We start from the raw sequence: 25,211 nt of genomic DNA on the forward strand, positions 1-25,211 counted from the left end.
GCTGACAGCTCAGAGCCTGGAGCCTGTTTCAGATTCTGTGTCTCCCTCTCTCTCTGCTCCTCCCCTGTTCATGCTCTGTCTCTCTCTGTCTCAAAAATAAATAAACGTTAAAAAAAAAAAATTAAAAAAAAAAAAGTAATATTACTCTATTAGGAGGCAGGAAAAATCTATAAAATAAACAGTAGCATCAATGGATCTCATAAATATTCCAGGGTTGTATCACAGCCACTAAGAATGTCTTTGCTACTGTCATTTATTTAGCACTTCCTACATGCCAGGCAAAGGGTTAAGTGCACTAAATACCTTATTATATTTAATCTGCACAATAGCCTTTGCTGCAGGTTTTATTATTGCCATTTAACAAATGAGGAACACTTAGAGAAGAGGTTAAGTGATTTGTGGGAAATTACATAGCTACTGAGCAGCATTCAAATTAGGTCTGAAGACAAACACCCTTTACCACCAAGGTAAAAGGCCATAAAAATAATACAACTGCCTTATAAAGGACACAAAAGAAAAAATATTTTGTCAGTTTCATAGGTGGGATATAATAGTACATTTAAAAAAAATTTTTTTTTAACATTTATTTATTTTTGAGACAGAGAGAGAGCATGAACAGGGGAGGGTCAAAGAAAGAGGGAGACACAGAATCTGAAACAGGCTCCAGGCTCTGAGCTGTCAGCACAGAGCCCGATGCGGGGCTCAAACCCACGACCGCGAGATCATGACCTGAGCCGAAGTCGGACGCTTAACCGACTGAGCCACCCAGATGCCCCATAATAGTACATTTTTAAGAAAGTAGAAATTTTTTTCTTTTTTTAATTAAAAAAATTTTTTTTTCATTTATTTATTTTTGAGAGACAGAGTGTGAGCAGGCGAGTGGCAGAGAGAGAAGGAGACATAGAATCTGAAACAGGCTCCAGACTCTGAGCTGTCAGTACAGAGCCCCACGCAGGGCTCGAACTCACAAACTGTAAGATCATGACCTAAGCCAAAGTCAGACACTTAACCAACTGAGCCACCCAGGCGCCCCAGAAAGTAGAAATTTTTAAGTGCACTAATGTGCATGTATCACAGTTATGACAATACCTAAGAAAGAAATACCTAAGAAAATACCTAAGAAAAACAATAACACTGGACTATGAGACAAGAGAATGTTAACTGAGATTGCATCAGAGTGGTGGGATTATGGGTAATTCTTTCCCTTTCGAAGTTAAGTGATTAGTGTTGACTACAAATCCAATTTTTCTCAATCTGCCTTCCTTAAGACTCCTAGTTCTCACACAAAGAAAGTCCCCACACAGTCATTTATACACAGAAGTGTGCATTCTGACAAGTAGAGAGAAGAGAGTATATATAAATCTAGGAGATACAGTGAGACCTATTCCTTTCCTGTCTGCTGCTGGAATGGGGAAATGGGGCTGGGCATGCCTCTATCTATCTTCATGGTCATCCAGTTCTGGAAGACTGTCTAGGCTTTAAGGGAAAAAAAAAAAAAAAAGGTGAAAGGCCAGGGAGGGGGAAGTTCTGAGATACTTCTAGGTTGGTGACCAGTTATCAGAGAAATCCTAATTGGGAAGAAGATGTATAAATTCACCAGGAGTACCAGTGTGTTGTGGCTCCTGGGGGCCTAAATACCCTAGTGGGCTTTTAGAAGGAGAGCAGAGGCAGCCATCTTGAAGGAATCCCAACAGTTATAATACCTCTACAGCAGAAAAATGTTTTCATGAGAAAAAGCGGAGCTCTTGGGTGCTTGCTTCCAAGATGACCATGGAAAGAAGAAACAATTATCATGAAGAAAAGGGCCGCCAACATTATGTGCAGCTTGTTCATTGCATCCGCTGTGCCTGATGTGTGCCCAAGGACTAGGCCATTAAAACGTTCATGGTTTGAAACACAGCAGAGGCTATAGCTATCAGGACATTTCTGAAGCAAGGGTCTTTCACACCTTTATGCTTCTCAAGCTCTAAGTGAAACTACATTACTGCAGGAGTTGTGCCATTTGTAGCAAGGTAGTAGGGTATGACTTTTGTGAAGCCCAGAAGGACCAAACACCCCCCAATGGGATTCAGATCTGCAGGTGCTACCCTATCACCTCTGCCAAAGCCAATGTAAGGAGGTGAGTTTTTAAGTCTGAAGAAAAGCTATCCTCTCGAAAACAAATAAAATGGAAATCATACTTTAAAAAAAGGAAAGAAAAAGAAAAACATTGAAGATAAAATCTGGTTCAGTCACAAATCATTCTAAATCATGAAGGAAGAAAGAATGGTAAGCTGAATTTAGAAGTACAAAGGTACACAAAACAGTGAAAAAACTGGGGAATGATTACAGTTAGTAAATAAAAGCAGTATTCTATTTCTATGATAATGTTGATAGAGCTTTCATATTGTAGCTAGCATGCATTACTTTATCTTACTATATCAACTATTACAGTCCACAAAGCGTGTAACATAGTTGTAGTCTGAATTTGGCAAAAACTGTAGTCTAGAGCAAAGGTTCTAGAACTCTGAGAGTATCTGCAGGCTATCACAAAGCACAGTGACTTCAGAAAATGTTGACTAACGCTAAAAATACAGAAAGTTGGTGTTTAAAATACAGAGATTTGGTGTCAAACAACTATATCCTTTTCCTATCAGCATTCCTTTGATGTATCTGTAAAAAATGTTCTAAAACTAAAAATGAAGACTGCCTGTGTTACACTTCAAATACCACACAAAAGCTATCTGAAGTGAATGCTGGCTGTGCACCTACTACTTGCATAGCAGCTTATGGACTTATAAACACCTTTCACACTCACTACACTGCCTTAAGAGAAATAGGACAGTTATCATCACACTCATTTTAGAGATGAATAAACTAAGGATCTAAGAGGTTAATGAATTACTTAAAATATCTGACCTTCATTTAATGTTTTTTTAATTATACAAACAGCTGTCTACATTTTTCTTGGATAATTCATGTGAAACAGAAAAGACATATTTGAAGTTTGAGGAATTTAATATCTAAGGGCCAGAAAAATGATAGTTGATCCTAACAGTCAGTCTGTCAGAGAAAAAACAACTTTGGCAGTTGAAAGGTGCTAAAAACCTAACAGCTTTGTCCAAGTCATATAAACAGATCAACATTGTCCCACAGTTATTCTGGAAAGGCCAAAACACATCAAGGAGGAATGATGTGAACCTTTGTTCACAGAGGAGTGATTATTTTTGTGACGAATTCTTTTTGTTTCACTCTTTGCTGTGAGATAAGGCTCAGCAGGTATAGATGACTGGCACCTCTCTTAGTTGAATAAAAGAGTCAGGATCTGGTGAGGCTGGTGAGAACACTGGTATACAATGCTCGGTTCTCCACTCTGTTTATCAAGGGCTCTTATAAGTTTGGGGGAAAGAGGACAGCAGGAAGTAGAAGCGGAAGCATCCACTCTTGCAGGAAAATATTACTATCCCCACAGGAGAAGTAGCAAAATCACATACCAAGAAGTACTCTCACTCCCAACTATTAAACACAATTCAGTATAAGTGACTTAACAAAATTATATACATGTACCCTTTTATAGAAGAGAAATACCACTTTGAAAGAAATAATTCCTGACAGCAAAAAATCTTAATTTTCCTCTAGTCTAAGCAGAAAAGTGCTATTCCAAAGCTAAAAAGAGATTAACAACCAATTCAACAGAAAGAAAAGAAAAGAAAAGTTTCTTAGGTTTTAAAGATTCAAATAAAAGCTTCTTGAGGTCCCAAGCCATTCTGGTATTTTCTCTGGCTATGGGTTAGTGAGTTACTGTTGACCTGTGAAGTATATATATCATCAGCTCTTCTCATGACATAATGTTTCAGCAGATGGCCAGTAAAGAAAATCACAGGGGACTACTTCAATGTTTACTTTATTTCTCTTTAAAATGTTAAAACCAATCTAAGAGGGAAGTTCATAGTGATAAATGCCTACCTCAAAAGACAAGAAAAGTCTCAAATAAACAATCTAACTTTACACCTCAAGGGGCTAGAAAAAGGACAAATAAAGGCCAAAGTTAATAGAAGGAGGAAATGCTGAAGATCAGAGCAGAAATAAAGGAAATAGAAACCAAAAAGACAATAGAAAAGATCAATGAAACTAAGAGCCGGTGTTCTGAAGTGACAAACAATAGCTAGACTCTCCAAGGAAGAAAAGAAAGAGGATTTAAATAAATAAAATCAGAAATAAAGGAGGAGATGTTACAACTGATACCACAGAAATACAAAGGCTCATAAGAGACTACTAGGAACAATTATATGCCAACAAATTGGATAACCTAGAAGAAAAGGATACATTCCTATAAACGTACAACCTATCAAGTTTGAATAATGAAGAAATAGAAAATCTAAACAGACCAATATTGAGTAAGGAGATTGAATCAGTCATCAAAAATCTCCCCAAACAGAAAAGCCTGGGACCAGATGGTTTCACTGGTGCATTCTACCAAACATTTAAAGAATTAACAGCAATTCTTCTCAAACTCTTCCAAAAAACAGAAGAAGGGAAACTCTTGAAAACTCATTTTATGAGGCCAGTATTACCCTGATACCAAAACTAGAAGAAAACAGAAATGCCACAAGAAAGAAAATAATTATAAGCCAATATCTCTGATGAACATAGACACACACACACACACACACACACACACACACACACAAACCTCAAGAAAATATTAGCAAACTGAATTCAACAATACATTAAAAGGATCACATCTTGGATCTGGTGGGATTTATTCCAGGGGTACAAGGATACTTCAACGCCTGCAAGTCAGTCAATGCAATACACCGTTAACAAAATGAAGGATAAAATGATGATAGTCATCTCAATAGAGGCAGAAAAAGCATTTGACCATATTAAACATCCATTTGTGATAAACTCTCAACTAAGTGGGTATAGAGGGAACACACCTCAACATAATAAAGGTCATATATGACAAGTCCACAGTTAACATATTCAGTAACAAAAAGCTGAGAGCGCTTCCTGTAAGATCAGGACAAAACAAGAATGTCTATTTTTACCAGGGCTCCTGGGTGGCTCAGTGGGTTAAGCGTCCGGCTTCAGCTCAGGTCATGATCTCACAGTTTGTGAGCTCGAGCCCTGTGTTGGGCTCTGCGTTGTCAGCACAGAGCCTGCTTCGGATCCTCTGTCTCCCTCTCTCTCTGCCTCTTCCTAGCTTGCACACACACTCGCTCTCTCTCAAAAATAAATAAACATTAAAAAAAAAAAGAATGTCTATTTTTACCACATTTTTTTTAGTATTGGAAGTCCTAGCCAAAGCAATTAGGCAAGAAAAAGATATAAAAGCCAACCAAATCAAAAAGGAAGATGTAAAACTGTTACTATTTGCAGATGACATATTATGTATAGAACACCCTAAAGACTGTGCCAAAAAATTGTTAGAATACATGAATTCTGTAAAGTTGTAGGATACAAAATCAATACGCAAAAAACTGTTGTGTTTCTATACACTAATAATAAACTATCAGAAAGAGAAATTAAGAAAACAATCTTGTCTACAATTACATCAAAAAGAGGGGCGCCTAGGTGGCTCAGTTGGTTAAGCATCCAACTTCGGCTCAGGTCATGATCTCACAGTTCGTGGGTTCAAGCCCCGTGTCGGGCCCTGCGCTGACAACTCAGAGCCTGGAGACTGCTTTGGATTCTGTGTGTGTGTGTGTGTGTGAGAGAGAGAGTGTGTGTGTGTGTGTCTCTGCCCCTCCCCCACCTGTGCTCTCTCAAAAATAAATAAATGTTAAAAAAAAAAAAAAAGAATAACATACCTAGGAATAAATTTAACCAAGAAGGTAAAAGACCTGTATATTGAATACTGTAAGTCATTAATGAAAGAAATCAAAGAAGACACAAATAAATGGAAAGATATTCCATGCTCAAGGACGGGAAGAACTGATATTATTAAAATGTCCAAACTACACAAAGCAATCTAACCTATGGATTCAATGCAATCCTTATTTAAATACCAATGACATTTTTCACAGAAATAGAATAAATAATCTTAAAATTTCTAAGGACCCATAAAAGGTCATGAATTATCTAAAAGTAATTTTTTTTTTAACATTTATTCTTTTTTTTTTTTTTTAATTTTTTTTTCAACGTTTATTTATTTTTGGGACAGAGAGAGACAGAGCATGAATGGTGGAGGGGCAGAGAGAGAGGGAGACACAGAATCGGAAACAGGCTCCAGGCTCTGAGCCATCAGCCCAGAGCCTGACGCGGGGCTCGAACTCACGGACCGTGAGATCGTGACCTGGCTGAAGTCGGACGCTTAACCGACTGCGCCACCCAGGCGCCCCAACATTTATTCATTTTTGAGAGGCAGAGCATGAGTAGAGGAGGGGCAGAGAGAGAGGGAGACACAGAATCCAAAGCTAGCTCCAGGCTCTGAGCTGTCAGCATAGAGCCTGATGCAGGGCTCGAACTCATGGACCGTGAGATCATGACCTGAGCTGAAGTCAGACGCTTAACTGACTGAGCCACCCAGGCGCCCCTATCTAAAAATAATCTTGAGAGGGGTGCCCAGGTGGCTCAGTCAGTTAAGCATCCGACTCTTGATTTTGGCTCAGGTCATGATCTCACGGTTCAGTTCGTAAATTCTAGCCCCATGTTGGGCTCTGTGCCAACAGACAGGAGCCTGCTTGGGATTCTCTGTCTCCTTCCCTCTCTGACCCTCTCTCTCTCTAAAGTAAATAAATAAACATTAAAGAAAAGAAGAAAAGCAATCTTGAGAAAAACTAAAGCTGGAGAAAGTCAATATTCAAGAAGTATTCATTGAATGCCTGTTAATTTGCCAGACAACACTTAAGTGACCTCTACTGTTACTTTACATTGCTCCCTGTTGGTTTAAGACTAATAATTTAGGGGCGCCTGGGTGGCGCAGTCGGTTAAGCGTCCGACTTCAGCCAGGCCACGATCTCACGGTCCGTGAGTTCGAGCCCCGCGTCGGGCTCTGGGCTGATGGCTCAGAGCCTGGAGCCTGTTTCCGATTCTGTGTCTCCCTCTCTCTCTGCCCCTCCCCCGTTCATGCTCTGTCTCTCTCTGTCCCAAAAATAAATAAACGTTGAAAAAAAAAAAAAAAAAGACTAATAATTTAAAGACAAAGGGTATTATTAGAAATAAGGATATTTCATAATGACAAGAAGAATAGTTTAATAAGAGTACAATCATAAATGGGTATGCAAATAATAACAATGTCAAAATATATGAAGCAAAAATCGAAGAATTCAAAGGACAAATACAAAAATTCCAATTATACTTGAATATTTTAATATTTCTTTCTCAGCAACTAATAGACATCTCCATCTCATAAGTTTTTGGTAAAGTCATGCAATTTGTGAGCAATTTTATCAACCACCTGGACCTAACTGATATTTATAGAATACTATATGCAATAACTAAAGAATACCATTCCTTTCAGGAGCACATGTATTTTCATCAACGTGGACTGTATTCTGGGACATAAAATGAAAGCCTCAGAAAATATAAAATATTAAAATAATACAAAGTATATTCTCTGATCACAATGAGATTCACCTGGAAATCAATAAAAATATGACCGGGGCGCCTGGGTGGCGCAGTCGGTTAAGCGTCCGACTTCAGCCAGGTCACGATCTCGCGGTCCGTGAGTTCGAGCCCCGCGTCGGGCTCTGGGCTGATGGCTCAGAGCCTGGAGCCTGTTTCCGATTCTGTGTCTCCCTCTCTCTCTGCCCCTCCCCCGTTCATGCTCTGTCTCTCTCTGTCCCAAAAATAAATAAACGTTGAAAAAAAAAAAAATAAATAAATAAATAAAAAAAATAAAAATATGACCCAATTTGCAATTAGACACTTTAGCAAATCTGTAGGAAGAAGAGAAAATATTTTAAACTAAATAATAATAAAACTGCCAGGATAAGTGAGGTAAGCAAAACTGTAAGGTATTTCAATATAAAAAACAACAACTGTATTTTTATATATTTGCAGCAAACAACTGAAATAAAATATTGTAGATACAAGTTAAAGAAGATCTAATTAAATGGAGAACTATACTATGTTCATGGTTTGAAAGACTTAATAGTGTTAAAATGTCAACTATCCCCAAACTAGTTTACAGAATCAATGCAATCTAAATACCCTCCCTGCCTTTTTTGTCATAGAAACTGACAGATTAAAATCTATATGAAAATGCAAACAACCTGAAATAACTATAACAACTTTAATAAAGACTAACAATTTGATGTGGCACCTGGGTGACTCAGTCAGTTAAGTGTCCAACTCTTGATTTTGGCTCAGGTCATGACCTCATGGTTTGTGAGTTCAAGCCCTGCATTGGACTCTGCCCTGACAGTGTGGAGCCTACTTGAGATTCTCTCTCTTCCTCTCTCTCTCTGCCCCTTCCCCACTTGTGCTCTCTCAAAATGAATAAATAAACTTAAAAAAAAAAGATTAACAATTTGAAAGACTTACACTACCTGATTTTAACATATTATGAAACTATAGTAAGCAATTAAGGCAGCGTGGTAATATAAAACAGAAGAGGCACAAACATAGACACATATTTACATCTTTGATTTTTTTACAAAGGTGCACAGGAATTCTATAGAGAAAGAATAGTATTTAAGAACAACTGGATATGCATTTGGGGAAGAAAAAGAAACTTGACCCCTTACCTTACCAAAATATATCAAACTTAGAGGTGGATTACAGAACTAAATGTAGACACAAAATGATAAAGTGTCTGGAAAAAGGAAAAAAAAAACAGAATATTTTAGCTCTTATGTGTTAGGCAAAAGTTTCTTAGAAACTAGAAAGCAATAACCAATAGAAACTGATAAATTAGACTTCAGTAAATTAAAGACCTGATAATGAAAAAATACCATTAAAAAACTGAACACACATGCCACAGACTAGGAGAAAATATTTGCAAGATATGTATCTCAAAAAGGACTGGTATCTAAACCATATAAAGAATGCTTACAACTTAATAAAACAAAAATTCAATTAAAAATAAAAATGTGAACAGATGCTTCAGAAAGGAAAATATGCAAATAGCCAGTCAGCACATGACAAAGTGCTCATCACTAATCAGTGACAGAATTAAAATGAAAACCACAATGAAATACCTGTATACAGGTATAAAAATGGTCAAAATCAAAAAAAAAAAAAAAAAAAAAGGAAAGTATCAAATGTTTAGAAGGATGTGGAACAACCAGAAGTCTCATTTGTTGCTGGTGGGAGCAAAAAATATGATATAACCACTTTGAAAAAGTGGCAGTTTCTTATAAAACTCAAGAGATACCTATCAAATAACATAGGTAAGTCCATTTGTAGGTAGTTACCTGAAGAAATAAAGGCATCTGTCCACCTAAAGATGTGTTTAAGAATAGTTTTATCCATAATTGCCCCAAACTGGAGACAGGCCAGACATCAAAGAGATCCAAATGAACTGTGATCAGTCACCACACAATGGAATACAACTAAGCAATAAAAATGAACTACATCTACAATTAAAAAAATGAATGATTTTATTTTTTATTTTATTTTATTCCAGTGTAGTTAATGTACAGTGTTGTAATAGTTTCAGGTGTACAATACAGCGATTCAAAAACTCTATACATTAGTCAGTGCTCATCATGATAAGTGTACTCTTAATCTTCACCTATATCACCCATCCTCTCACCCATCTCTCTGCTGGTAACTACCAGTGTGTTCTCTATAGTTAAGGGTCTGTTTTTTGGTTTGTCTCTTTTTTTTTTTCCCCCTTTATTCATTTGTTTCTTCAATTCCACAGATGAGTGAAATCATATGGTATTTTTCTTTCTCTGGCTTATTTAGCTTAGCATAATACTCTCTAGATCCATCCATGGTACTGCAAATGATAAAATTTCATTATTTTTTATGGCTGAATAATATTCTATTGTATATATATACCATATATTCTTTATCTATTCATCTGTTGGTGGACACTTGGGCTACTTTCATAATTTGGCTATATTGTAAATGTTGCACTAAACACAGGGGTGCATAAATCCCTTTGAATTAGTGTTTTGTATTCTTTGGCTAAATACCCAGGAGTGTGATTACTGGATTGTAGGGTAGCTCTATTTTTAATTTTTGAAAAACCTCTGTATTGTTTTTTACTGTGGGTGCGCCAGTTTGTATTCCCACCAACAGTGCATGAGGGTTCCTTTTTTTCCCACGTCCTTCTAACACTTGTTATTTCTTGAGATTTTGATTTTACCTATTCTAACAGGTGTGAAGTGATATCTCATTGTGGTTTTGATTTGCATTTCCCTGATAATGAGTGATGTTGAGCATCTTTTCATGTGTCTGAGGGGCATCTGGATGTCTTCTTTGGAGAAATGTCTGTTCATGTCTTCTGCCCATTTTTTAATTGGATTATTTATTTTTTTAGTGTTGAGTTATGTGTAAGTTCTTTACATCATTTGGATACACCTTATCAGATATGTCATTTGCAAACATCTCCCATTCAGTAGGATGTCTTTTAGTTTTGTTGGTTGTTTCTTTGCTGTGAAGAAGCTTTTAATTTTGATGTAGTCCCAATAGTTTATTTTTGTTTTTATTTCCCTTGTCTAAGGAGACATATCTAGAATGATGTTTGTACATTCGATGTCAAAGACCTGTGCTCTCTTCAAGGACTTTTATGGTTTCAGGTCTCACATATAGGTCCTTACTCAAAAAAAACGAATGAAATTTAAATGTATTATGCTGAGTAAAATAAACCTTACACAAGAGGACAGACTGTATGATTCCATTTATATGTGGTTCTAGAACAGGCAAATTAATTTATGTCAAGCAAACACACAAACATTAACTGTGTTTGCTTCTAGGTGTGAGTACATAGGTACAGACTGGGCAACGACAAGAGGTGAGAGAAAATTTTCTTGGGAGATGTTAATATTCTGTATCAGGGCCTGGCAAACAACAATGACCAAATGATCTAAATCCAGACAGCCGTTATTTTTGCATGTCTGTTGGCTAAGAATAATTTTTGCACTTTTTAATGGTTGGAGAAAACTATTTCATGATATGTAAAAATTCTATGAAATTCAAATCTCAGTGACCATAAATAAAGTTTTATTGGAACAGAACCATTCTTATTTAATTACTTATTGTCCACTAATGCTTTCTCGCTACAGTGGTAGACTTAAGTAGCTGCTACAGAAACCTAAATATTTACTATGTAACTCTTAAAAAAATATTTGCTAACCCCTTTCTATATCTTAATAGGAGTTTAGGTCACACAAAACTCATAGAATAGCATAGCTTAAGATTGGTGCATTTCACTAATAAAAAAAGAAACCGTAAATTTTTGAATTTTCATAAAATTTTCATAAAAATTCATAAAATTTTCAATCTTAATTAATAAGCAGGGGGTGATGGATACAAGTGTCTCTTACTTTGAAATGCATGAAAAAATGAGACCGGTTGACATACAGATGGGAAGATGTGATAAAGTAAACATAACAAAATCTTAGAGACTCTAGGTTTAAGACACAATTTTTTTCAACTTTCCTGTATATTGGAAAAGTTTCATAATAAGATGTTGAAAAAAAAAAAAAAAGCAAAGATCCCATATAATTGAAGTTGGTAAAATTACTTAGCGTTTCAACTCACTTAAAAACTCAGCATGTAGCTGCTAGGTTGGCTACATAAAGTCTTGGTAGTAAATATGGGTTGTGTACCTTTGTTAAAGTAAGCCCCAGTGTGAACATATTTAAAAACAATAAATTATGTAAATGATCATTTTGGAGGAGCTTCCTATCCTAAGTAGTTCAACTCACGGAAGCCCCGCAAACAGTACAAATTCTTTAATATGCTAAGAGATCAACTACTAAAATCAATAGCTCTGTTCCCAAGTAGAGAACAAAAAGCTAAACAAAAGCTCAAAGGCAGTCCTTTTCCATTTCAAAACTTTAAGATATTTATCTGGGAAAGAAGGGTGCCTCTCTGTCTTACTTATATAATGTTTCAAATAAGAGTGCATATTTTGAATACATTTTGCCAGAAGATCACAATTAGTTGTTTTTCACTAAAAACGTTGTTTAAATTGTGGCAAAACCCCCCCCCCCCAAAAACAAAAAACCTGTAGTAAAACACACATAACATAAAAATTTCCATTTAACCATTTTTAAGTGTACAGTTCAGTAGTGTTAAGTATATTCACACTGGTGTGCAACCAACCTCTATATTTTTCACCTTCCAAAACTGAAACTCTAAACCCATTAAACAACTTCCCACTTCCTTCACTGCTTCTGTCTAAAAAAAAATTTTTTTTTACTTTGAACAAAATCTGATTAAAAACATAGCTTCCATTTTGATATGGAAAATTAATTGAAAAAAATGAGTTTCAATGCAGAAATTTATTTTACAGAAGACAAAATTTCCCCCCAAGAATAGGACTCTTCTTTAAACTTGGAGATGACTAAATAAAATAACAGGATGTGAGTGCCAGGTTTAAAAAGACCTTATAATTTTGGAGTCTTTCTCTAATACATGTTAGCGATATTTAAAGCAAGCAAGGAATATTGTATCTACATAAAGAAATTTATCTAGAACTTATAATTTTTTAAGGAAAATGCATTTGTAGTCTACTAACTGTAAGATATATTATTATAAAGATTAAGGTAAACATCTAAGAAAGTAGTTACATCAGATGGGTTAACTGATAAATTTTACCCATTTTCCTTAAATGGAAGAAATTATATCAATTCTCTACAATCCCTTTCAGAGGACAGAAGCAGAGGGAATACTTCCTAACTCACTCTATGAGGCCAGCATTACCCTAATACCAAAACCAGGCAAAGACATCAGAAGAACAGAAAACTACAGACCAGTATCTCTCATTTACATAGATGCAAAAGACCTCAACAAAATATTTGCAACTGAATCCAACAATGCATAAAAAAAAAATTATACATCAAGACCAAGTAAAATTTATCCCAGGTATGCAAGGCTGGTTCAACATTTGAAAATCAATTAGTGTAAGCCATCATGATCATCAACAGGCAAAAGAAGGAAAATCACATAATTGTATTAATAGATGTAGACAAAACACCTGACAAAATCCAACACCAATTCATGATAATAGCTCTCAGTAAACTGGGAATAGAGGGGGGAACTTCCTCAACTTGATAAAGAATGTCTACAAAAAATATATATAAAGCTAACATCATACATAATGGTGGGAAATTTGAGGCTTTCCCACTAAGATCAGGTATATACAAGGATGGTCCCTGCACCACTTCTTTCCAATATTGTACTAGAAGTTCTAGTTAATGCAGTAAGACAAAAAAAAACCAAAAAACAACAACAACAAAAAAAGGAAATAAAAGACACAGATTGGGAAGGAAGAAATAAAACTGTCTCTATTCAGAGATGACATTATTGTCTAGTAGAAAATCCAAATGACTGAAGAACAATAACAAAAACTCCTGGAACTAATAAGCAATTAATTACTGTTAGGATGTCCTTGGAACCACAGTAGAGGGGACAGTCATCTTGCCAGTGCAACCCAACGAAAAGCCCCTACTAGCTGCCAGAACGAATTGGAGGTCAACCAATCACCGAGCAACAGCACCACCTGACGCTAAAAAGGCCCACCCAGACCTAAACCCGGAACCGCTGCAGCTTAAAAACCCCACCCCACCACACCTGGGTGCGACTTCCCTGACTCCTCTCTCTCTCCCTGAGTCACCGAACCTCGCCCGAGACCTTAGTTCCCAAATAAAGCCTTTGACTGCTAAAATTTTCTAGCCTCTGACTCCTATCTTTACCCTGCCTTACGCCTGACCCTAACAATTACAATAATAAGGTTGTAGGGTATAAGGTTAATATAAAATCAATTGATTTCTGATATACCAACAATGAACAAGTGGAATTTGAAATAAAAAACACAACGCCATTTACATAGCATCCCCCCAAATGAAATACTTAAGTATAAATCTAATAAAATATGTACAAGATCTATATGAAGAAAATTACAAAATTCTGATGAATGAAATCAATGAAAAAATTAAACATGGAGACAGTCCAGGTTCATGGATAGGAAGACCCAGTATTGTCAAGATGTCAGTTCTTTCCAACCTGATCTCTAGATTCAATGCAATCCCAATCAAAATCCCAGCAAGTTATTTTGTGGAAAACAGAAAACTGATTCTGAAGTTCATATGGAGTGCCAAAAGATACAGAATAGTCAACATAATTTTGAAGGAGAAAACAAAGTTGGAGATCTGACACTACCTGACTTCAAGACTTACTATAAAGCTACAGTAATAAAGATAATATAATATCGACAAAAGAACCAGCAAATAAATCAGTGGGAAAGAACAGAGAGCCCAGAAACAGACCCACATACCTAGAGTCACCTGATCTTTGGCAAAACAGTATAGGCAATAAAATGGAACAAACACAGTCTTTTCAAAAAATTATGCTAGAACTGGACATCCACATGCAAAAAGATCAGTCTAGGCACAAACTTTACACTTTTCAAAAAATCAGTTCAAAATGGATCATAGACCTAAATGTAAAATGCAAAGCTATAACATTCCTAGAAGATAATATAGGACAAAACCTAGGTGATCTTGGGTATGACGATGACTTTTTAGTCACGAAAGGCACGATCCATAAAACAAATAATTGAAAAGTTCAACTTCATTAAAATAAAAAACTTCTGGGGGCACCTTTGGTAGCTCAGTCAGTTAAGTAAGTGTCTGACTTTGACTTAGGTCTTGATCTCGCAGTTCATGAGTTCGAGCCCCATGTCAGGCTCTGTGCTGACAGCTCAGAGCCTGGAGCCTGTTTCAGATTCTATGTCTCCCTCTCTCTGCCCCTTCCCCTTTGCACTCTCTTTCTTTCAAAAATAAAAAATAAACATTAAAAAAAATGGGGTGCCCGGGTGGCTCAGTCAGTTAAGCATCCAACTTTGGCTCAGGTCATGATCTCCCAGTTTGTGGATTCTAGCCCCGCGTCGGGCTCTGTGCTGATAGCTGGAGCCTGGAGCCTGCTTTGGATTCTGTGTCTCCCTCTCTCTCTACCCCTCCCTCACTCCTGTCACTCTCTCTCTCAAAAATAAATAAACATTAAAAAAAATTAAACATTTGTATTAAAAGTTTGTCTTAACAGTGATATCTCTAAGAAAGAAAAAGTTTCATAACATACTGGTCCAAAACATGTTTTGAGATGCTATAGTGCTGATCGAATAGTCACGCAACTCATTTTCAGATTTTTGGTCTTATTCCAAGACCAAATGCTAAGTCTCTTGACAAGTACATCCTTTATTTGAGGGGGTCTGCTGCTTTACATAAAGCGCTTCCACGGAATGAAGTATACAAAGAGCACATGGCCATGGTACCTACTATGCTCCAGGTTCTTTCTAATGGCTATGAGTCACATGTTCTAGGAGGAAAGTTTCTACCCGAAGGATGTTCAGTTTTCAACAGAAAATATTTCTCAATTATAGTCAACTCTTTTTTATTTAGAATGAAATTATGGGAGCCTGATTCTAGGGCTTAATTATGGCTTTCCTTTAAATTCTTAACATTTCTCTGTACAGGTCTTTTGTTTCTAGACACTTTTCCTATCTTCCTTTTCAAAACTTCCCTTTCTTGTACTGGTAATGCTGACATTAAAGGTAACAGCTAATTCTATGCTCTTGGTTTCAGTGTAAACTTTACTGTTTCTTCTCTGGATTTCATGAATTCAAAAGTTAACTAATTTAATATAAACTTACTGAGGGCCTACTATATACTAGGCATTATTCTAGATGATAGAAATATACATTTTTTTAAACGCTTATTTATTATTGAGAGACAGAGAGAGACAGAGCATGAGCATGGGAGGGGCAGAGAGAGGGGGAGACACAGAATCTGAAGTGGGCTCCAGGCTCTGAGCTGTCAGCACAGAGCCAGATGCGGGGCTCAAACTCACAAACCGTGAGATCATGACCTGAACTGAAGTCAGACACTTAACCAACCGACTGAGCCACCCAGGTGCCCCAAGATGATAGAAATAGAAAAGTAAACATATTGAAGTCCCTGAGCCCATGGGGACCACTTTCTACTGTAAGGGAAAAACAAGAAAGAAGAAAACACAAATTAAAGGGATGGAAAATAGTGGGAACACATTTCACATGGATTTCCTATAGGCTGAGGGGAGAGAGAAGGGACTCTCATGCTTTCTTTTTAAATACATTTTTAAAAAAAATGTTTACTTACTTCTGAAGGAGAGAGAGACAGAGCATGAGTGGGGTAGGGGTAGAGAGAGAGGGAGACACAGAATCCAAAACAGGCTCCAGGCTCTGAGCTGTCAGCACTGAGCCTGACACAGGGCTCAAACTCACGAACCACGAGATCATGACTTGAGCTGAAATTGGACACTTAACCGACTGAGCCACACAGGTGCCCTGGGGCTTTCATGCTTTCTAACTGGAGGTAACACTTGCTTTATTCTGTGTGTCTCAGGAGGGTTTCTTGACAGCAAACTCTTTCAAAGAAAGTTTCAATGAATAAATCTCTTTTATAGAAAAATTCAAGGTGCTTTCTCGAGGGAAAAAAAATTCCTCAGCATACAAGAGATTAAACTTTTGGTGACAGAAAGGGAGATATAATCATCAATATGTCTTAGATTATCTCTTTCACTGTCAGCTACTAGTTCCTCTTTCCATACCACAGAAATGCCTGGGGGCTTTAATGTCGTATCTAAATCTTTTTTTTTTTTTTTTTTTTTTTTTTTTTTTTTAGCACCCTTACAATATAAAATGAGGGCACTGGAATAGATATTAATAAAAATAGTAACTGACACTTACTGAATGCTGACTACTTCCTGGAGGTGGATTCAAGTTAATGATGACAGCAACAACAACAAATATAATAATATAAGCAGAGTATATGGTGGAAGACACTGTTCAATTCATTTTACATACATCAACTTATTAATCTGTCCAACAACCCTACAAAGTAGTCCATTAATAAACCCATTTTTACAAAAAACTGAGTTAATTTCCCCAGGCCACGAGGAAGGTGGAGGAGTCTAGATGCAAAGCAGTGCTGTCTGACTCCACAAAGTTTATGCCTCTCACAACTCATCTGCTTCTCACAACAACACCCATTTGAAAGATGAAGAAATTGAACTGCGGGGATATTAAGTATCTTGTCCGAAGTCACAAGTTAAATACATGGTGGTGTTAAGATTTCACCAGAGACATTCTGCTCCAAAGCCTAGAGTCTTAACCATCATGTTCTGCCACTTCTTATGAAATTACCGAGACCCCTCTCAGCTCCGTACTTCTATGATTCTCTTCCTGAGTATTGATTATATCTAGTAAGACCTAGGTTTTGCTGTTGATATGTACTGTGTTTTACAAAAGGTTTGAGATGTAAAGTATTATTTATATTCTTAAGTTTTATAAGGTAAATCATCAATTTCAAAAGTTTAAAGTTTTGTTAGGAAAAACTTCTCTGCAAGAAAACAAGTGAGGAAAACTGGAGGTCAAGTCATTACATCTGCAGTCACTCACGCATTTCTTATGAAACCCTTATGATAATATGACATTTATAGCACATTTTAGAAAATTGGAAGTATTGTATCATAGGAACTCCACTTAAGACCAGCTAATTACAACTCCACTGTGTTAAACCAATGGTAGTTAATATTTTAGTGCAGTAAGCTGTACTTTTATTTGGAAAAAATAAACTTTTGGAATAAACTTATTCGGAAAAAGGAAACTTTTATTTGGAAAAAAAAATTAATAGCATTTCAACTCTCTGTAGGAGTTATTCTACTAGGGAAGTAGAGAAAATACAGTGGAGACTTTAGGAACAAGTGTACATGAAGGTTTGTTCATTTTTCAGTCTCCTGGTGAAGTTATATATGGGCCTTCTTCCTGTACCACTAACTTGTTTCTTCTGATTGGCTAGAAAAAGGGTATACAATCACTACAATCCTATTCATATACATCAGGTACGTGCTTCCTGCTAAGGCATGCCAAGAGGCTCCTATGTTCTGCCAAAATAGACATGGCAGGTTCATTTAGAAGGAGGGGACTGGTAAACTGTATTCAACTACTGTATGGCCCCCACATCCTTCACGATGACAAATAGCTACCCTTACAGGGGGTAGTGTAGATAAAGAGAATTAGCACACTAATTTTCTCAGCTTTAGCTCTGTCTGGCATGCAACACTCTAACTGAAAGAGGTTTTTGGCTGGTATACATTTCGCCTTTTACACCCTCAGGATAAAGTCATTTGGAAAGCTTCCCATCTTCACAGTATATGCCCCTTTCCACAACTTACCTCATCATCCTTCTTGGCTGTGTTTGCTAGTGAGAGGTCTACACATGTTCTCATCATTTTAAGAAGTATAACACTAAGACACAGAATTTTCAGGGAGAACTGACTCCAAAAGAGTGAGATCACCAATAAGCAAGGGCAGTGAATCCAGGGAGTGCAAGGCCACCAATATGTGTGAACTTATTAATTGTAATTATTTTTTTTTCTAAGAAAAGGATTTCCTTAGTCAAACCTCCAGGGCATCAGATCAAAGGGAGATACTGCCACAGCTGGACTGTGTTTTCCAGCCAACTGGCCTGGAAAGGAGAATCTAGACAGTGTCCTGGCAACTGTTTAACACAGCAGCAATCCATAAAAGAGAGGGAAAGAATTCTTTAGACCGATTTTTTAAAAGGTCTTCCTTTACTTCTTTACTTCTTAAAGGACAGTTTGAGAGTAATGTCAAAGCCCTAGGGGATGTAGGCACTCTGTAAGAACCACTGACCCCGGGAATTCAGAGCATCCTTCTACAGATAGAAACAAAAAGTTTTAGTTCACAGCACAATTTTTTTAAAGACATATATTTATAATTAATTATCATAAAAAGTATGTCCCAAACCTACTGGCAGAATATTTGAACAATTTTCTACTTCCAGTTTGATGTAAGTCACTATGAACCTTACCAGGACACTGCTGAATCACACTAGATAAGGTAGTTTATTAATAAAATCACAAAAGGAGAAATTTATTTATATGCCCTGGAAGTTCTCCCAAAAATGTACATAAAAAAATTATAAAGGTGACTATTAACACACAAGAAAAAAAAGCCACAAAACCCAACCCCACTATGTCAGAAGCATAGCAATACACACAGGAGTCATGTGAAAATGAGAACACAGAAAGCACACCAAACAATTTCATGAATTACAAAGAAACAAGATGTGAGAATGATTGTGTAAAAAAAAAAAAAAAATGAAAGCAAACAAACAGAAAACATTTCTATAGTTAAGGAAAGGTGTTTCTCACCGTTCTGAACAAAATGGCTGAACTAAGAGCATCTGATTGGCTATGCCCATATACCCTCCTCCTCATCCTAGGGGAGAGAGTTGACAAAGGGAACAATGTCCCAGAGCAGCATGGGAATGAAAAAGAGTTGGTTAGTATTTAAAACAAAGACATAAGCATAATGTAGTAGAAGAAAATGGTCTCTAAATTCTTGACTCTTCTTATATTAGATTCTAATTCCCTAAATTCCCTAACCTACTCAAATTAGTAATTAGTTTGTTGTTACACTTCTACTCTTCCTACCTTTCCAGGATACTGTCTCCATTTCAGAGCAAGATCTGGGCAACATTGTCAGGTTGAAGGCTTTTCTTTATTTTTGCCTTTTCTTCAAACTTTCCCCATTTCTGTTTGCCTCCCACTACTCCCAGGCATCCAATTCTTATATTTATACATTATCAAAACCTATTTCAAGGAAAGAATCTAATACTCATCTTATATGCACTGGCATAAATTTAATTCTGGGTATCAAGAACAGGCAGAGATAGCAAAAGTATTTCTTGGCAAAGAAAGACTGCTGACCTCAGACAGACAGTTCTCCATTCTGCCTACATTAAGATTGGTATTGTTTTCCCTCTAAAACATAAGGCTTGCCTAAACTGGTTTAGTAAATGTCATCAAACTATGACTCTGCCTTCTGTATCTTACAAAAAAAATCACAATTTGGATATTATTGCTGCTTTCATCTGCAATATTTCTTCTTCTAAGACAATGCCATGGCTATCATTCAGTGGAGATGTTTAGTGGGGGAGTTTCCCTTGACTTTTTAGTCATATGGATGTAATTACTTAACTATTATTATTATTTTTTTCCTTCAGCTATACATTTTAAGATTGAGTGTGATGGAGATGTTGAAATCTGATTTTTGGCAATGGGATATGAGGTAATCTGTTCACCACTCTCTCCCATCCATCATTTTCAAGATCTTGGGAGAGTTCAGTTCTTCCAAAAGACTGGAGTTGAATATGGCTCCCTTTAGACTCATCAATGCCCCTTTTGCATTGATGAGAAGCTGAAGGCAATAATTTTCCTTAAGAATGGCAAATACTGGAGGGATCAACCAAGGAAATGAGAGAGAAGAAATTTTCACTCTTTATAATGGGTGATGATCAGAGATTTTAAAATTTGCAATTAAACAATAGTTATCTCTAAACAGAGTTGTGCCTTATTGAACTCAAAAGAGTTTTTTTTTTTATAAGGCATTGTTTTAATAAGAAAAGTAGGACATTTACAAATTAGTATATATCTGTGAGATTAATCTTTTTTCTCAACCCAATTCAACGATTTTTTATAGTCCTCAAACTTTTGAGTATCTCCTCTTAAAATATTCAAAATCATCCACCACCACCTTCCTATACAAAAACTGAATCTGTGTTTAAAAACATGAGTGAAGGAGATATCAGAAACTGATGATTTAATTTCATTTTTGTAACTTATATTCTGGAATTTGTAACATGCTGGTACAAAATACAAGGAAATAAAAGCACATTTGTTTCTATAAAACATTCAAGAACAGTCTTACCTGGTCTGGGGAGGGCTTGTGATTGGTTTGATTGGAACGGGAGGACATGAAGCGGTCATCCTCATAGTTGTCCGCCATTAGCTTCATTCTATTTTGTGTCTAAGAAGAAATGGTCCATGAAGTTAAAATGAGATAAAAATTTCTATGATACACTGAAAAGTAACAAGTACCTTAAGAATGTCATAAGAAACAGGGGTGCCTGGGTTGCTTAGTCAGTTAACCATCTGACTTTGGCTCAGGTCATGATCTCGCGGTTTGTTAGTTCGAACCCTGCCATCAGGCTCTGTGCTGACAGCTCAGAGCCTTGAGTCTGCTTCGGATTCTGTGTTGCCCTCTCTCTCTGCTCCTCCCCTACTTGTGCTCTCTCTCTTTCTCAAAAATAAATAAGCACTAAAAAAAATTAAAAAAAAAAAGAATGTCATAAGAAACAATAAAACTAATTCTGTCTGAAATAAAATGAACATCAGATTTCTGAAGATATCAGGGAAAATTTAGGCACTGCACTGAATTGAATTGTGCACCCCTCCTCTGTCTCCATTCATGTTGGAGTCCTAACCCTCAATGTAAGTATATCTGGCTAGAGTCTTTAGGAGGTAATTAAGGTTAAATAAGGCTATCAGGGTGGGGTCCTAATCTGATAGGACTGTGGTCTTTTAAGAAGAGGAAGAGATCATTCTCATTCTCACTTTCATTCACCACCCCCCCACCCTCACTATAGGAGAAAACATTATGAAGTTGGCTTCTGCAAGCCAGGAAGAGAACTCTCACCAGGAACTGAATCAGCTGGCACCTTGATCTTGGACTTCTCAGTCTCCAGCATTGTGAGAAAATAAATTTCTGCAGTTTAAGCCATCCAGTTTATGGTATTTTGTTATGGCAGCCCAAGCAAACTATGACAGGCACCAAAATTAGTATAGAGATTTTGGAGGGAAAGAGTAATCTTCCCAAATTAAGCCCTCTATGCAGTGCTTGCTTTATTTTTTATTAAAAAAAATCTTTTTAATGTTTATTTATTTTCAAGAGAGAGACAGAGAGACAGCATGAGTGGGGGAGGGGCAGAGAGAGAGGGAGACACAGAATCCAAAGCAGGCTCCAGGCTCTGAGCTGTCAGCACAGGGCCCGATGCGGGGCTTGAACACACGGACCATGAGATCATGACCTGAGCTGAAGTCGGATGCTTAACTGACTGAGCCACCCAGGTGCCCCAGTGCTTGCTTTATTTTTAAAAATAAAGACTGGAATGGTGTGCCTGGCTGGCTTAGTCAGTACAGCATACAACTCTTGATTTCAGATTCATGAATTCATTGCCCCACATGGGATTTAGGCCTACTTAAAAAAAAAAAAAAAGGTTTAAAAAAATAAAATACAATAAAGACTGGATTATATTATATCTAGGATAGGACTCTGTAACTCTTTTTTCACTTCATGATATGTATGACCCATATTTCCATGTTACTATAAAAACTACTCATTTTTTAAACAACTATTCAATTTGGGGGCATGTTATATTATATACAGACCATAAACATTGGGGGGAATAGTTCTGTAAGTGAAATGACATACCTACAAAATCTAAGAGAATCAATCAAAAAACTTACAACTTATAATAAAGTTCAGTGAGATGATTAGACAGAAGCTACATATATAAAATTCAATAGCTTTTCTTTACACCATCAATAAGCATTCAGTTTTTCAAAATAAATCACATCTCCCGACCAGAGAGTTCTATAGGGCCTCAGCTCTGGTGGAGCTGGTGTCAGGTTTTATTTCACAACCAGACCAGAGTATACCTGGCTAAAACTTGCCACAATCAGGCCAGGGACCAAACACTGCTCACAGCAGGCAAGGAGGGACCTCCGCAGATGACTGGCCTGAAGGACAGATCAGCCAAAACACAAGAGCAGAGTGCATGCAGCACATACCAGAGACATTTCTTGAAGTGCTAGGCCGGGGCACTACATGACTCCTTCTTCCTAAGGACAATAGTTTGAGGAGCAGGAGACATAACTGGATTTTCTAACACAGAGAAGAAGGCAGAGACTTAGACAAAATGCCATGGTGGAGAAATTCATCCCAAATGAAAGAGCAAGATAAGGTCACGGCCAGAGATCTAAGCAAAACAGATGTAAGTAACAGGCCTGATGGAGAATTTAAAGTAACAATCATTAAGGATACCCACTGGGCTTAAGAAAAGAATAGACGACATCAGTGAGACCCTTATCACCAGTATAAAAGAGTTAAGAAAGAATCAATCATAGATGAAGAATGCCATAAATGAGATTGGAAACAGGCGTGATGCAGTGAACAGCAGGCTGGAAGAAGCAGAAGAATGAATTAGTGACCTAGAAAAAATAACGGAAAACAAAGAAGCTGAACAAAAGAGAGAAAGAAGAATTATAAAACACAAGAACAGACTTAGGGAACTCAGTGACTCCTTCAAACATGGTAACATCCATCTTATAAGAGTCCCAAAAGAAGAGACAGAAAAGGGGGCAGAAAATTTATTTCAAGAAATGATAGCAGGAAACTTCCGTCATCTGGGGGAAGGAAACAGACATCCAGATCCAGAAGGAACAGAGAACTCCCATCAAAATCAACAAAGCAGGCCAATACCAAGACATATTGTAATTAAATTTGTAAAATATAGTGGTAAAGAAAAAAGTCTTAAAAGCAGCAAAAGAAGTCCCTAACTTACAAAGGAAAACTCAAAGCCTAGCTGGACATTTCTCCACAGAAACATGGCAAGCCAGAAGAGACTGGCATGATATATTCAAAGTGCTGGATGGGAAAAATCTGTAGTCAGGAACACTCTATCCAGCAAAGCTATCATTTAGAAGAGGAGAGATAAAGAGCTTCTCAGACAAACAAAAACTAAAGGAGTTAGTGACCACTAAACCAGCCCTGCAAGAAATATTAAAGGGGATTCGTTGAGTGTAAAGGACAGCCCAAAAGTGACAAAGACAAGGAAGGATCTGAGAAAATCTCCAGAAATAATGACAAAACAAGTAATAAAATGGCAATAAATACATATCTACTTATAATTACCTTGAATGTAAATGGACTAAACACTCCAATCAAAAGACATAGGGGGTCTGAATGGTTAAAAAAACAATTCCATTTTTTGTAAGATTTTGATAAAGATTATCTTTATTATTTTTTTGTGATACAGAGTGAGAGAGAGAGAGACCTGAGCTGAAATCAAGAGTTGAATGCTTGACTGAGCCACCCAGATTGTCATTATTTTTTTATTTTTTACTTATTTTTAAGTTTATTCTTTTTTTTTTTTTTTTTTTTTTTTTTTTTTTTTTTTTTTGAGAGGGGAGGAGGAGGCAGAGAGAGAGGGAGAGAGAGAGAATCCCAAGCAGGCTCTGCACTGTCAGCACAAAGCCAAACTCAGGGCTCAAACTCATGAACCGTGAGATTATGACCTGAGCTGAAACCACGAGTCGGATGCCTAACCAACTGAGTCAACCCAGGCACCACTGTCATTATTTTTTTTAATGTTTAAAAAAATTCTTTTAAGTTTATTTATTTATTTGGGGGGGGGGGCAGAGAGAGAGAGAGAGAGAGAGAGAGAGAGAGAGAAAGGGAGAGAGAGAATCTCAAACAGGCTCTACTGTCAGTGATGAGACCCATCAGGGCTTGAATTTGCAATCTGTGAGATCATGACATGAGCTGAAATCAAGAGTCAGACACTTAACCGACTGAGCCACACAGTAGCCCCAGTTTTTAAAAAATTTTTAAAGGTTTGGTAGAATCCACCAATGAAGCCACATAGTCTTGCACTTTTCTGTGCTGGGAGATTTTTGATTTCCTAATTCAACTTTCATTCTTTCATGTTATTGGTCTAAGAAGATTTCTTATTTTTTTGGAGTCAAGATTTATGATTCATTCTCGGTAACGTGTTTTTAGGAATTATGTTTTTTTCCTAAGTTATCTGATTTGTTATTATTATTGTTTACAGTAATCTGTTATCACACTATGTATTTCTGTGGTTATCTGTTGTATTATTTTCTCTTCCATTTCTCATTGTGGTTTTTGAGACTTCTCTTTTTTTCCCTTAACTAATGAAGTTAAAGCATTGCCAATTTTATTTTTTTTTTTAAACTGGTCATTACTTTCAATGTTATGTTATTGTTTATTCTGGTCTCTATTTTATCTATTTCTGATTTTTTCTTTGTTATTTCCTTCCTCTACTAAATTTCAGCTAAGTTTCTTCTTTGTCTAGTCCTTGTGGTGTAATGTTAGTTGTTTATCTGAACTTAAAAAAATTTTTTTTAACATTTTATTTTTTGAGAAACAGAGTATGAGCAGGGGAGGGGCAGAGAGAGAGAGA

General features: G+C 36.7%; 1 protein-coding gene and 1 long non-coding RNA gene across 12 annotated transcripts in view; one reads left to right on the forward strand and one right to left on the reverse strand.

Moving 5' to 3' along the window:
- Nucleotides 1-25,211, reverse strand: part of ERC1 (ELKS/RAB6-interacting/CAST family member 1) — a 517,187-nt gene that overhangs the window by 64,072 nt on the left and 427,904 nt on the right. For 8 of the 11 annotated variants that reach the window (XM_032593893.1, XM_030321381.2, XM_030321379.2 and 5 more), the window contains one exon: nt 20,876-20,974. In XM_032593893.1, coding sequence (XP_032449784.1) covers nt 20,876-20,974 — 99 coding nt within the window. Of the gene's footprint in view, nt 1-19,317; nt 19,385-20,875; nt 20,975-25,211 lie in introns of all 11 variants that reach the window. The other 3 variants (XM_030321387.2, XM_030321388.1, XM_030321386.1) reach the window with 1 other exon arrangement.
- LOC115518106 lies at nt 89-4,348 on the forward strand. The gene is made up of 3 exons (XR_003970173.1): nt 89-106; nt 1,043-1,052; nt 4,249-4,348. It is a non-coding gene; the product is annotated as an uncharacterized LOC115518106 (long non-coding RNA).

The sequence above is a fragment of the Lynx canadensis genome, chromosome B4 (genome assembly GCF_007474595.2).
Source record: "Lynx canadensis isolate LIC74 chromosome B4, mLynCan4.pri.v2, whole genome shotgun sequence".
NCBI lineage: Eukaryota > Metazoa > Chordata > Mammalia > Carnivora > Felidae > Lynx > Lynx canadensis.